Source organism: Adiantum capillus-veneris, chromosome 10 (assembly GCF_014529385.1).
Source record: "Adiantum capillus-veneris isolate H3 chromosome 10, ASM1452938v2, whole genome shotgun sequence".
Taxonomy (NCBI): domain Eukaryota; kingdom Viridiplantae; phylum Streptophyta; class Polypodiopsida; order Polypodiales; family Pteridaceae; genus Adiantum; species Adiantum capillus-veneris.
In genome coordinates, this window is record NC_140940.1 from 158,138,167 (window position 1) to 158,150,658 (window position 12,492).

Sequence of the window (12,492 nt, forward strand, 5' to 3'; positions counted from 1 at the left end):
TAAGAGTCTAAAAATAGAAAGTGATTGTGCCAAGCTGAAGTCACTAGAACAACTCGTTACACTCAAAGTATGAAGTCTTAAGATGTCCAAAGTAGCATACACTTGCTTTGTGAAAACTTAACAAGTATATGTGAGTTTGTGTAATGTGTCCACTTGCCAAGAAGAGTCCCAAGGAAGGTGGGGGAGGGGGGAAGGGTATTGATGCAAGGAAAGCTAGGACAAGTATACGATAAGCATGAGTTGCATTATGGGATACCCTCACCTCATTGGCCAAGTGTTAAGCATTCTAATAGAAGTATAGTTGCACACGTACTTGCACAAGCATATAAGGAGGGGATCGTTGGGATTCTCTCTCTCTCTCTCTCTCTCTCTCTCTCTCTCTCTCTCTCTCTCTCTCTCTCTCTCTCTCTCTTGATGAATATTATGCTCAAGCTCTTGGATATGGATGAAAATCCAAACAAATAAAAGTTTCTTGTCCATGTTTATTATTATATTACTAAGCAATGCTAAGACCTGTTCCATGTGCAAGCATCTTGGAATAACAATTCTCGTGCTTGAAAAATACTTCTTTTCACCCTCATCTAGGAGGGTTACACCATGGAATCTCGAAGAACATCATCTTCTTCACTCAAGAAATGATTCACAAGAGCAAACTTGTATTGTAACAAATCTCTCCTTTGAGAGAACCTTTTTGGAGGGGGGACGACTTCAAGCAAATCCCCGATCTTCAGTGAGTTGTCCACCTTAATTGGGTATTCTCTTTGAATTATGTGCATGTCTATAGTGTTTTTAATGTGTGTTTATGTGAAGAAAAAAAAAGCCCGGCACAATCTATAGTCTCCTCTATATCTCTCTTAAGGAAAACTATCTTCTTTCATAGTTAAATTTCGCTGAATCTAAAAATAAGTATTAGATTCAATGACACTTTTCTTAATAATAGATTCTACTTTATAAAGAGAGAGATTACTATTTTTATAGTTTATTGTTAGTGAATATAATGTAAGTGTAAGATTCTACTTAGAGATAAAGACTAATCCATTTTGATACTTCCCCTAATCGATCAATTATACACTCTGAAGAGAGATTAGCATCTATATATTTGATTTTTAGTGAATATAATGCATGGTTGTGATTCTACTCAGAGTTACATACAAGATTAGAGAGCACAAGTTATGTAAATTTTTGGTTTTGACATAAGAAAAATCCCCAAATAAATACCATAAGCAATACATTAGAGAGAAATTTTCATAAATACTCCATTTTAGAAGTATAGTAGTAAAAGTGGTCACTAATTGCTTGAGAATTCTCCTTGAGTTTTTGCTCTCAAGGAGGTTGATGTAAACAACAAATAACCTACTTCATCTTGCAATCTTGACATAATCTCACAAGCCCAAGACTACTTCATACCCTTATCCACAAAAGTATGCTAATAATAATGTTTAAATTAACTAATGTCCGACAAGGCTAATCTTGCACCATGAGTATCTTTCTTTCTTATAATATGGTCTCATAATAAGATTCTCACATTCTTAATATTATACAACAAATCCATCAAATGAATAATTTTCAATCTTGTAAAGTGGGTCAACTAGAAAATTATGAAGAACTTGCTTATCCCGTGTGTCTCCTTCTAGAATCCTCTCCTTAAAATCCTCCACCCATATCATGGGATTCTAAATGAAATGCTTGGTTACCTTTAGATATCATTTTTCTTAGTGGTGCCAACTAATGACTTGAAGGGTTAGTGTTACAATGGCATGATTAGTGCAACATTAATAATGTATAATTAGAGAGACCAATTTCACAATGCAAAAAGTATAAAACCAATAACAATATTTGATAATGAAAATAATCAATGCCACTAGAGGTGTATACAATGAGGGAATACTTTAGTAGGCATGAGCATCTTTCCCAAGGATCACTGGGAAAATTCAAAAGGTCAAGAGAGCAGCTCCACAAACATTAAAATACCTCTAAACAAAACAATGCAATGACCTATATGTCTTATGTCCACCACTTCTAAAACTTTGCATGATTGTTTTAGTTCCTTTACTATAGGACAAATATATATCTCCATGCACATGATTCACATTGTGCCGGAGCTAAAGAATTAGGCTTAAGAAAAAGAAATCTCTTCTTAGTTAGTTTAGCTAACAACCACCTGCATGGGCCACACATTATAGAATCTAGGGCACTATCCACATGCATTTACACCATCCAATGCATTTAAAGCCTTGCCAGTTGAAGAAACATGAGATTGAATATACAACGCAAGAGAAGCATGCATATGGCACTACAAATATATAGTTCAAATATCGTCATTCAAACTTCAGCTAACATATCATCGTTCAAATTTACCAATGAATTGTGCTTGACAAAAATCTACTTATAAGAGCTTGATCAAATTTATTATAGTCTTGCACGTATTTTATTAAAGGACGTCAAGTCCTTTGCATGCATATTCTATTAGTATTGATTACATGGATACCACACCTTGCTCATTTTATATACATCTGAATCGGACGTGCCCACTTTGTCATTACTACATAAATCTACACATTTTAGATGTTTAGTTAGATAGAAATATGTACTTCTAGCTCATTGTATGATTAAATACATAGGTATATAACACTTGAAAAAGTTTAGATGTCCTGAATTTTGAATAGAATTCGTTGTCTTCATTACAATCCTGAATTTTCATCGCTTCTTCATAATAGGTGACCTCCAATACCTGGTAGACATTAGAGGGATTCTAGGGACTCAAAAGGGCCCTTTAAGGATATCCATATGAACAGCTTCCTTCAAAATTAGATGTCCATTGTTTTTTGAAAGCAAGTTTCCAACTTTGGATAGGTTAGAGATTTAGATTTTGCTTGTCAAGACCTACTTGATGATATATGGATAACAGGGTTGTGAAAGGTGGGTGCTAATTGGAGATTCTATTGTACCAATACCATCAACTATAATGCCCATCTTCAATCTCTACGAATTTTGAAGCTCCTTTAGAGAAATCCAACCCAATGCCATTGAACAAAGGTGTGAAAGATGCTCAAGAAATAAATGGTAATGGCGTACTAATTTCTTTTACAGAACAATTTTTTGTGTAAAATTGTCAAACATTAAAAGAAATTGAGGAAGGCAAAAGAAGGGAGCTTCTCGCAGGAAAAAAAGTGACTGACCATATCGATGCAACTTTGGCTCTCTCTCGACCTATGTATTTGCCTATCTTTAAGAATCTCTATCTATCTCTGATCATTTCTAACTCCATGTCTCAAATCAATATTCTCTATTATGCACTTACTTCATCCACCTCTTATCTATCTATTTCACTCTTAGCAGCTGTTTCTACATCTCTACCTATCTATAACTTCATCAATCATTAAGTTTTTGAAGTCCCATAAAAACATTAGGTATTCCTAGACTACAAATTTGAAGGGGACATTGAGCTATCTTCTTTAGAGCCTTTTGTGCTAGATGATCCTCCAAATTCTAAGTTCCTGATTAATGTTCGAATGTTATAGGCAAATAAACAATGAATTTGAATAATTGAATGGTCTACTTCACTTCTCAGATGACTAAGTAGAACAACACAAAGGTTGACTTACTCAGGGCCTTCTTGCCTTCTTGTGTGGCTATTCTTTGTTTTCTTAAGAGAAGAGCGTATGTATTTCAAAACAACACAAAGCTCCAAATTTATGGCAGCGATCAACCTTTTAAAACTTCTCTTGCATCAGCTTTGAAGCCTGCATTATATTAATTGAAACATTATCTACAGACCACATTGAACACCTTTTTCCCACTTTGATGTTGCAAAATATTAAAACGAGATGTTTTTCATAATACAATCAACGTTTTATGCAACTACTAATTGTAGCCAAACATTGATAACAATTGCTCATGAATCCTCATCATTCAAAAGGACATTTTCATGTTCATAGACTAGCCACACAAGAAGATTTATAAATTTTCTCATGTAGGTAAACAGAGTATTTTTCAGTGTTTTTCATACAATGCATAACAGCAAGAGCTTCTGTGAGGGAGGCACCGCATACCTAGCTAGGTACAATTTATACGTAACGACCAAAATCACCCCCATGAACAGATTACTATCCCACAATTTTGCACCAAATTACTTTACACCTACAGGAGTACATCCAACTGAGATGGTTTTTACCTGGGTGATATGATGATGAAATTCGCATCGGCCAATTGGTTGGCCGAGGTGTGTTGCTCAAGTTCTCGTGCAATGATGACACAGCCAGTTTCCACACGGTGCTGATCAATCAAGCTAGATCCTCCCACATTGTTGTGCAGCATCGTACCGTCCATAAATGAATCATAATAGGTCTCCTAGAGATGGGAATCATGGGATTGCTCCATTACAACCCTGCAATCACTGGGCATGCTTTGCATTTCAAAGTAGGGAATGGTATGCTGTATCTTGCAGAACAGTGCTCAGAAAAACAAAAGAAGGACAAGGACGTTAGCATTAGCATGCGTATCAGTCAGCAAATCCTCAACAAAACATTTTACGTGACAGGTCTCCACATGATTTGATGTAGCTGAATGCACGTGCCTCGCTTGATATCGCCTCTGAACTTGTGGAAACATTGCTGGAGGGAATGAAGCCTGGTCCGACGTCGAAGAACATGCATTTCTAAGTTGCAAATGTAGCTATCTATTGATAAAAGGTAGACAAAATCTAGCATAGCCAGCGATGAATGCTCATCAATATTAGATCTGCAAGCTATGTACTGGTGTGCCTAAATGGCTTGCAGCAGGAGTACATTATTGTCATTTGCTTAAGGAAAACAGGCAACGTAGCTACACATACCGATGCAGTTCATTGTGCCTACTGACATAGATAGAGCGACCTACATGCAGGCTGGAATTCATAAGATCATAAGCAGTACTACAGATACTAGAATGATCGGGTTCAGAAAATCGATCTGGTTTTAGAGTTAACAGACGAGAAAACTCATCCCGGCCTCGAGCCAGGCGGCATTCCCTCGAGCAACACCTTCCAAGAGTCCCAATTGTACATCTCCACACGAGTGAGGCTGCAAAAAAGCACGACGTTCAACACACCCGCGTCAGGTTCTGTAATAGATCAGCCTTAACATTTAGAGACTAATAAACTACTCAATAAACACAAATTAGGTCGGTAAACCATGGAATAGCCAAGCTCAGATGATCCAGCAAAGCCATGGCGCAGCAGCAAGTCGCATGCTTTTAAAATGCAAGCAATGAGAGAGGTCTCTGATCAGGCATAAAAAATTTAGGGCTCGTAATAGCATACCTCTTTGCTTGCCGACTCTGGGAAGCTCACGATCTGTGTTGTTTGGCGGCCATCGTCATGTTGGGGGGAATGAAGCCTGGTCCGACGCTCTTCTGCACAATATGATTGTGTGGTTAATAGGGCTGCTTCAATACAGACTGTACCATGGAAAGGCGTCGAGCCAGGCAGCCAATCCCCTCAACATCGGCCTGCCCTCATAAGCTGCTCATGCATATTCTCTGCGGTCCCCGATAATAAAATCAGCGCCATGAATTCCCACGTACAGGCTTCCGACTTATAGACTCCACAAGACGTGCCTTGAAGTGAAAACGCTTTCATCTGATTACCGCTCATCGAAAGCTATTAAGCTTGAGAGAGAGAGAGAGAGAGAGAGAGAGAGAGAGAGGTATGAATGGAGCGTTGCAGCGTTAGCGAAAAAGAGAGAGAAGTGCTAGAGACAAGACAAGCAAGCTGCAAGATTCCACAGGTGGATTTTATATAACAAGAGGGAGAGGCAAATGGACTGCAAAAGAAAGGAGGGGGCAGGAGAATGGTGGGTGGGTGCGGTGGTGGGGGAGGAGAAAGGACGTTTTTTTCCCTTTGTTGGGTATCCTCGCCTCGCAAGACCCGGCACGCACAAGCCTACAAAGCCACAGAACATCCCAAAAGCAAACTGCCAACCACATAACAATAATTCTACTATACTATTTCCCTGAATGTATAGGCTATATAAAGGCGGCCCGCCTGCCTCTTCAAGAAAAGAAAAACCGGGTATGAGAGAGAGAGAGAGAGAGAGAGAGAGAGAGAGAGAGAGAGGATAATGGATGTAGCGGAGCGCATCAGCAGAAGAAATAATGGAAGCAGATCAAGCTGACGACAGAAACAATGGAAGGACTGAATCTCAAATGAGTTCCTCACGTGTAAAGCAGATGAGAGAACAAGCCCAGGAGAACTAGAGAGTCATGAGAGCGAGTATCGCGAGTACATAATATACGTATGTAGCATCAACAAAGGGAGAAGAAAAGGGAGAGCAAAATCATGAGCTTATGATGAAGAGAGAGGTGAACGCAAACACACATACACACACACGCACACAAACACAGATCCAGCAGCAGACCTCAGCTCACACCCGATCCGGCCGAACTGGGAAGAAAAGGTTGCAGGCAGAAAAGGCGGCAAGTATGATTACAAGTCGAATCCAATTACAAAGCGTATGGGCATGCAGCGACGTCGATTCGCTGGGCGCTGTTGAGGAATCAAGGGAGCAGCACCATCATTGCTCTCAATCTTGCAATATGCTTCGCTTGGCGCTTTGCAGGGCATCTTATGATGACCCCCCTCAAAAGAGACCAACCTTAATTTGGAGAGGGAATATGTAAACGCGGCCGCCCCTTTCCATTTCAAGACTTCGAGGACGTCTGTGTGTGTAACAAACTGCATTGATTACAGTTAATGCAACTATCGCCTCAAAGCTCAGCCCTAGTTCAACAGCACAATTCAAACCCACAGAATTAAACTCTGCTGACGTGAGTGCTCCACACCCGGACGCAGCAAAGCACAAAATAACTAAGGAACCTGCTACCTCTATGGCAGCCTTAATTAATCGAATTTAGGAGAGAGAGAGAGAGAGAGAGAGAGAGAGAGTAGGCCGTTCTTCAGACGCAGAATTTATACGCCGGCACAAATCTGAAGACAAACACGGAGGGTCGGTAACAGCTAGCATAGATGAGGGTATCGGATTAGGCATTCTCATGAAGCCCAGCTGGATGTGCGGAATAGCTAATAGCTATGAAGCTGGAAGAGGCAGTCAGCAGAGCAAGGGGCAATTGATCAATGGAGGGTTATATACAGCGAGCGTTAGGTGCCCTTTTGAGGACGCATGAGAGTGTGTGTAGGTTGTGCACGCAACGAATTTTGTAGGTAGAGATTAATAGTGCATGCAAAAGTGTGTGAGGGACGATTACTGATCAACAGGCAACACAAAAGGGTGGGAGATCACTGTGTGCGCCGTGTGGAGTAGGTTAATTTGTGCATCCTGCATGCAACCTTCCTGCCCCTTTTCAAGGCCGTCCACCCGCTCTCTAGAATGGAGAATGCCATTCCCTCTCCATTCACGTCCTCTCGAGTCTCGACCCTCGCCCCCCCCCCCCCCCCCCCCCCCCCCCCAATCGTGTTTCTCTCTCTCTTCACGTCCTCTCGCGGCATCTCCTCCTGCCATGCATGCGCCCGTCGATGGCTCCTATTATGCAACCTCATGTGTGCTAGCTATGCTGTGTGTCTAGTTCCACCAAAAAATTGTGCTTGTAGGATGTGTCTAGGGCAAAAATCATGTGTAGGATAGCTGGGGTATATGAGGGCGTGCCATGCAAGTGTCTGTGTGTGTGTGTGTGTGTGTGTGTGAGAGAGAGAGAGAGAGAGAGAGAAGAGCCACGTTCGTAGGCACTTTTTTTTGCCATTTTCTCTCTCAATCGATCGCTCCCCTGTTTTTTCTCTCGCCTCGCCCTCTCTCTCTCTCTCTCTCTCACCCCTTTTCCTCTTTCCTCTTCCCCTTTCCCTTCTCTCACGAAACGTAGTCACTTGTCAAGGTGCCCCTCTGACCGACACCTGCGCCTGCGTTGCCGGTGACCGTATAGCTAAGCCGAGCTGGATGGAACTCAGTAACACCGACGTTAACCGGTCACCATTAAATGCGATGCTGCTTCAGTTTAACCACACAGTCTGGTGAAGCGAGCCTTCTATTTCCCCGCATGTTTTCGTCAGCTCCCTTACACGTGACCCTGCTTCGCATCTGCCTCCTTCACCGTCCGATCGTGACTTGCTCTTGATCGGACGGTGCTTAAACTATCTGTCATTCTGCCCACGATCTATAGTGGCCTTCCACCCACTGGATAAAGCGCGGCCCTAACCCTCTCCCTTTCATGGCTTCGCTTCAAAATCCCCCCCCCCCCCTCTCTCTCTCTCTCTCTCTCTCTCTCTCTCTATGTCTGTCGCCCCTTCCAAGTTCCATCGTACCCTGTCTGTCCCCCACGAGCATTGTCACCCACGACTTCAGAGCGTGTCCAACGCATCGTGGTTGATGGTTCTTGGTAGCACTTCAATCTCTTTTTTTTTTTTTTTTTTCTAAAATGCACTTCAATCGCTTAATTTGGCTCATGAGCGTGCATGTACACACTAAATCCTTAAGACATTGTCTTAGAAACGAGCTAGTCTTGACTAAATTAAAACCTAGAAGCTCGTTAGCTATTCTCTTAGGGCTGACTCGCACATCAAAGGGTGCGCCCCACATGGAACAGAGAAAGCACCGGAGCAGTAGAAAAATCTGATGTAGAAGGAGGATTCCACCCATTGCGTGAAATCCACAAAAGTAGGGCTTTGGAAGTAGTTAGACGCAGCGGCACCTATAATCCAAGTTAAAAGGAAATAAAGAGAGGGCGATTTCTTTGAGGAGAGCGTGCACTTGTGCGGGAAATGCCTTGGGCGGTAGCTTCCTACCTTTCAGGATACAAAACCCTTATCGTTGAAACCTCTCTCATGTGCGTACCCTTTCATGGGAGTGGGGGGAGTGAGGTGAAGTGGTTTGCCCAAAGTAGACAATCCACACGCTTTTCTCGAATTTTACAAACCTACTGGAGCTCTCCTAGCACCACAAAAAAGCAAGGAAATATGCTATTTTAGTCTCCTTGTTTCTTGTGTACAGTTCGCCAATGAAAACGCTTCAACTCAGTTCATCCCTCTCAGCAAAAAGTGCAAATCTAATCTTCTCTCCCTAGCTGTGACCTGGTTAAGGGTAACAACTTCCCTTATCCCCACTATCTCCACTCGCACTCTGTGTGACTTAGCTCTTATATTCAATTTCCTAGCAGCTCATGCGGCCATGTGGCCTCAAATAGAGAGAGAGAGAGAGAGAGAGAGAGAGAGAGAGAGAGAGAGAGAGAGAGAGAGAGAGAGAGAGAGATCAATGACTACCTTGTTGCGAGAGCTACCTAGTGTCGTCACGATTATGATGACTACTTGCATGCTAAAAATAGACATCATTTGATACACTCTCTCTCACACATGGTCAATGCCAACTTAAAACTTTGATTATGATTAAGTTCTCTTTACAAAATGACCTAGGTACCTTATATATTAATGCTACCATAGGTTAAATCAAAATAGAGTTCAAGGGGTCAAATGGATTTGTATTTACAATCTGGAAGTGCCATTGCACCCCGGTTTCTACAACTAGAATAACTACTCATTATAAATGATGTTTTTAACCATAATGAGCATCATTTTATAATCCGAATTCATTTCGTCCCTGACATGAACTCATTGTCAATGTCGGTCCGGTCTTTGTTTTTGTTCGCTTTCTTGTGCTTTATGTCCTTCGCATCCAAACCGCAAGCTGAAACATTTGTTGTTGTCATTATAGGGCTATTGCTAGATCTAAACTCAGAAAGAAGCCAATCTCGTTCAGCTTGACTCTTATCATCATGGATAGATAAAGCTGCAAATTCATCCATTCGAAGTTGTCTAGTAACTTGATCACAACCTCTTTTTGTTTCCATAAATATGATCACTTTACTTCCATCCATCATTCGCTTCAGTAAATCTGCCAATTTTGAGTATTTCTCATGCTCAAAAAACTTCTACAATCTGTAGAATTGAATGATTGGCTTTCAGAGCTTATAAACCAATGTCAACTTTGTAGGGATTCTGTTGAAATTGTCTGACTAAACCTTCAACTTGTTTAGGCCAAGTTATACTCCAATATTAAGTCTGTCTGTCAGGCCAAATCTGGGAGAGAACTTTTTTGATTTGAGATTCAAAACCCATGTTTCCTCCGAGCTTTTTTATTCTTTGCCTTCTTCAGATCACTTGTGCCGACATTCAGCTCCATTGCTTTCCATTTAATACTGAAGACATAAGAACTAGATGTTCAGTTTTAAAAATAATTTTCTTCTTTTCTGCAATATATTTTAGAAAAACAATCACAAAGAAAGCAATCAAATCTACACAATATGAGATTTGCAATGCACTCTAGTCAATTCCACATATCGACTACATATGTTTCGAGCGAACATATACATTGCTATGCACTCTCTACATGGCATTATGCATACAAAAATGATATGAAGTTGTCAATGTAATTATAAATATAATGATTAGTGATACATCCTCTCCGATTTGAAAACAATAAGACACAATTATTTTCACATGCTACAAAGAATCATCAACGTTTACATTGAAACGATGATAATTATTGGCAAAACACACATGAAAGAAATATTGTCGATGATTGGCCATCTCATGCACTAAAAATCTTTCATGATACATGATGCACTCCCTATATAAACCAATGCATAAAACAAGGCAATGAAATCTTCGAACAGTCACAATCAACCGATGATCGTGAGCCATTGATCCCACCTTCCAAAAGGAGGTGTCAATTAGTAACAAGGATGCATGACTTCAGAGTGCGTCCAACGCATCCTGGATGATTTTTCTTGGTAGCACTTCAATCTCTTAATTTGTCTCACGAGCGTGCATGTACACACGTAATCCTTAAGACATTGTCTTAGAAATGTGATATTCTTGACTAAGTTAAGAGCTAGGTCGTGCCCAGGGGGAGTGGAGGGAGTAGGGAGAGGATGTTTACCATTTTAAGAAAATCCAAAAATGTTTGCACGAAACCTGAAAGGTGCCAGTTACCCTACTACCACTTTGAAAGGGGGGGGGGGGGGGGGGGGGGGGGGGGGGGGCTAAGAAAAGGTTACGGGAGATTTGTTTCTCCATCGTAGGGTTGCAGGAGCCAATGAGAGCAAGGCATGTGCGGTCACCTTTTCTGCGCTTGTCTTCTCTGTGCTAAAGAGAAATTGGGTGTGACCATGTGCATCCCCCTCCCCCCACCCCCCCCGTTGGCACGGGCGCAATCGAGCTGTAAAACCTAGCAGTTCGTTAGCTATACTCTTAGGGCTGAGTCACACCTCAAAGGATGAGCACATGGAACAAAGAAAGCACAGTAGCGACAGGAAAATTTGATGTGGAAGGAAGATTCCACCCGTTGCATCAAATCCACAAAAGTAGGGATTTGGACGTAGTTAGACGCAACGACACCTATAATCCAGGTTAAAAGGAAATAAAGAGAGGGCGATTTCTTTGGCAAGATCTTGAACCCTTATCTGTGAAACCTTTCTCGTGTGTGTACCCTTTCATGGGAGTGGGGTGAAGTGGTTTGCCCACAATAGACAATTTGCACTCTCATCCCGAATTTTACAAACCCTGTTAGAGCTCTATTAGTTGCACCCTAAAAAAGCAAGGAAATATGCTATTTTAGTCTCCTTGTTTCTTATGTACAATTCGCCAATGAAAATGCTTCAACTCAGCTCATTCCGCTTAGCAAAAAGTGCAAATCTAATCTTTTGTCCTAGGTGTGACCTGGTTAAGGGTAAGGGCTTCCCTTATCCCCACTATCTTCACACGCACTCTGTGTAACTCAGCTCTTATATTCAAATTCCTAGCAACTCATGCGGCCATGTGGCCTCACATCTAGCAATACCTTGTTCATGTGGTGGGCATGCGAGGCTCGGTTATTAGTAATTTGGATAGATAATGGAGCTTACAGTGTGGTCACATTGATAGAACTGAGTCCACTTAGTTCTACTAAGATTTTCCTTTTATAACCATGCCAAATTTGGCATAATTACAAAAGGGAGAGTTGTTAATGCAATGTTGTGATGCTGCCTATGCCATGAATGCAACCATATTTTAACCACGTTACATATACTGCAAAGTGTGCCATGCAAGTATTGCCACAAATTTATCAACAAGTCTATACACACAAACTCAAGATTGACCCAGTTATTGTGGCATTGAAACCTCCAAGTGACGTTCGGAGCATACCAATAATCTCTATGTGACCAAAAAACCCCTATGTATTCAATATTCTATTCAAAAAAGGCCTTAGTAGGCACACTTATCTATTACAAATAATTGTGCCTCGTATGACCATGCCCTTAATTGCTATTGGTTTTTGTAAGTGTCTTTTTCAATTACCCAACCCGGTTTTTGAAAGTCCATGACATTCCGCATGCTTGGCAACTCTTGCAGTCATGCTTCCTAGCAACTCCTACTACAAGTTCTACCTCTAGGTGAAAGTAGAGCAACAAACACAATAGCATCGTAATTCATCTCTAAAATTCTCTCTCTCTCTCTCTCTCTCTCTCTCTCTC

The 12,492-nt window shown here is 41.3% G+C and overlaps 1 protein-coding gene across 1 annotated transcript; it reads right to left on the bottom strand.

The window, feature by feature from the left end:
* Positions 1-346: 346 nt before the first annotated feature.
* On the bottom strand, positions 347-7,404 carry LOC147449942 (uncharacterized). Its single transcript, XM_086522281.1, has 3 exons — positions 5,563-7,404; positions 5,300-5,436; positions 347-5,060 (listed from the first exon to the last, which is right to left on the bottom strand). The coding sequence occupies exons 1-3, from the start codon at positions 5,630-5,632 to the stop codon at positions 4,962-4,964; spliced, it is 306 nt and encodes a 101-aa protein (XP_086378407.1). The 5' UTR covers positions 5,633-7,404; the 3' UTR covers positions 347-4,961.
* Between the last annotated feature and the right edge of the window lie 5,088 nt (positions 7,405-12,492).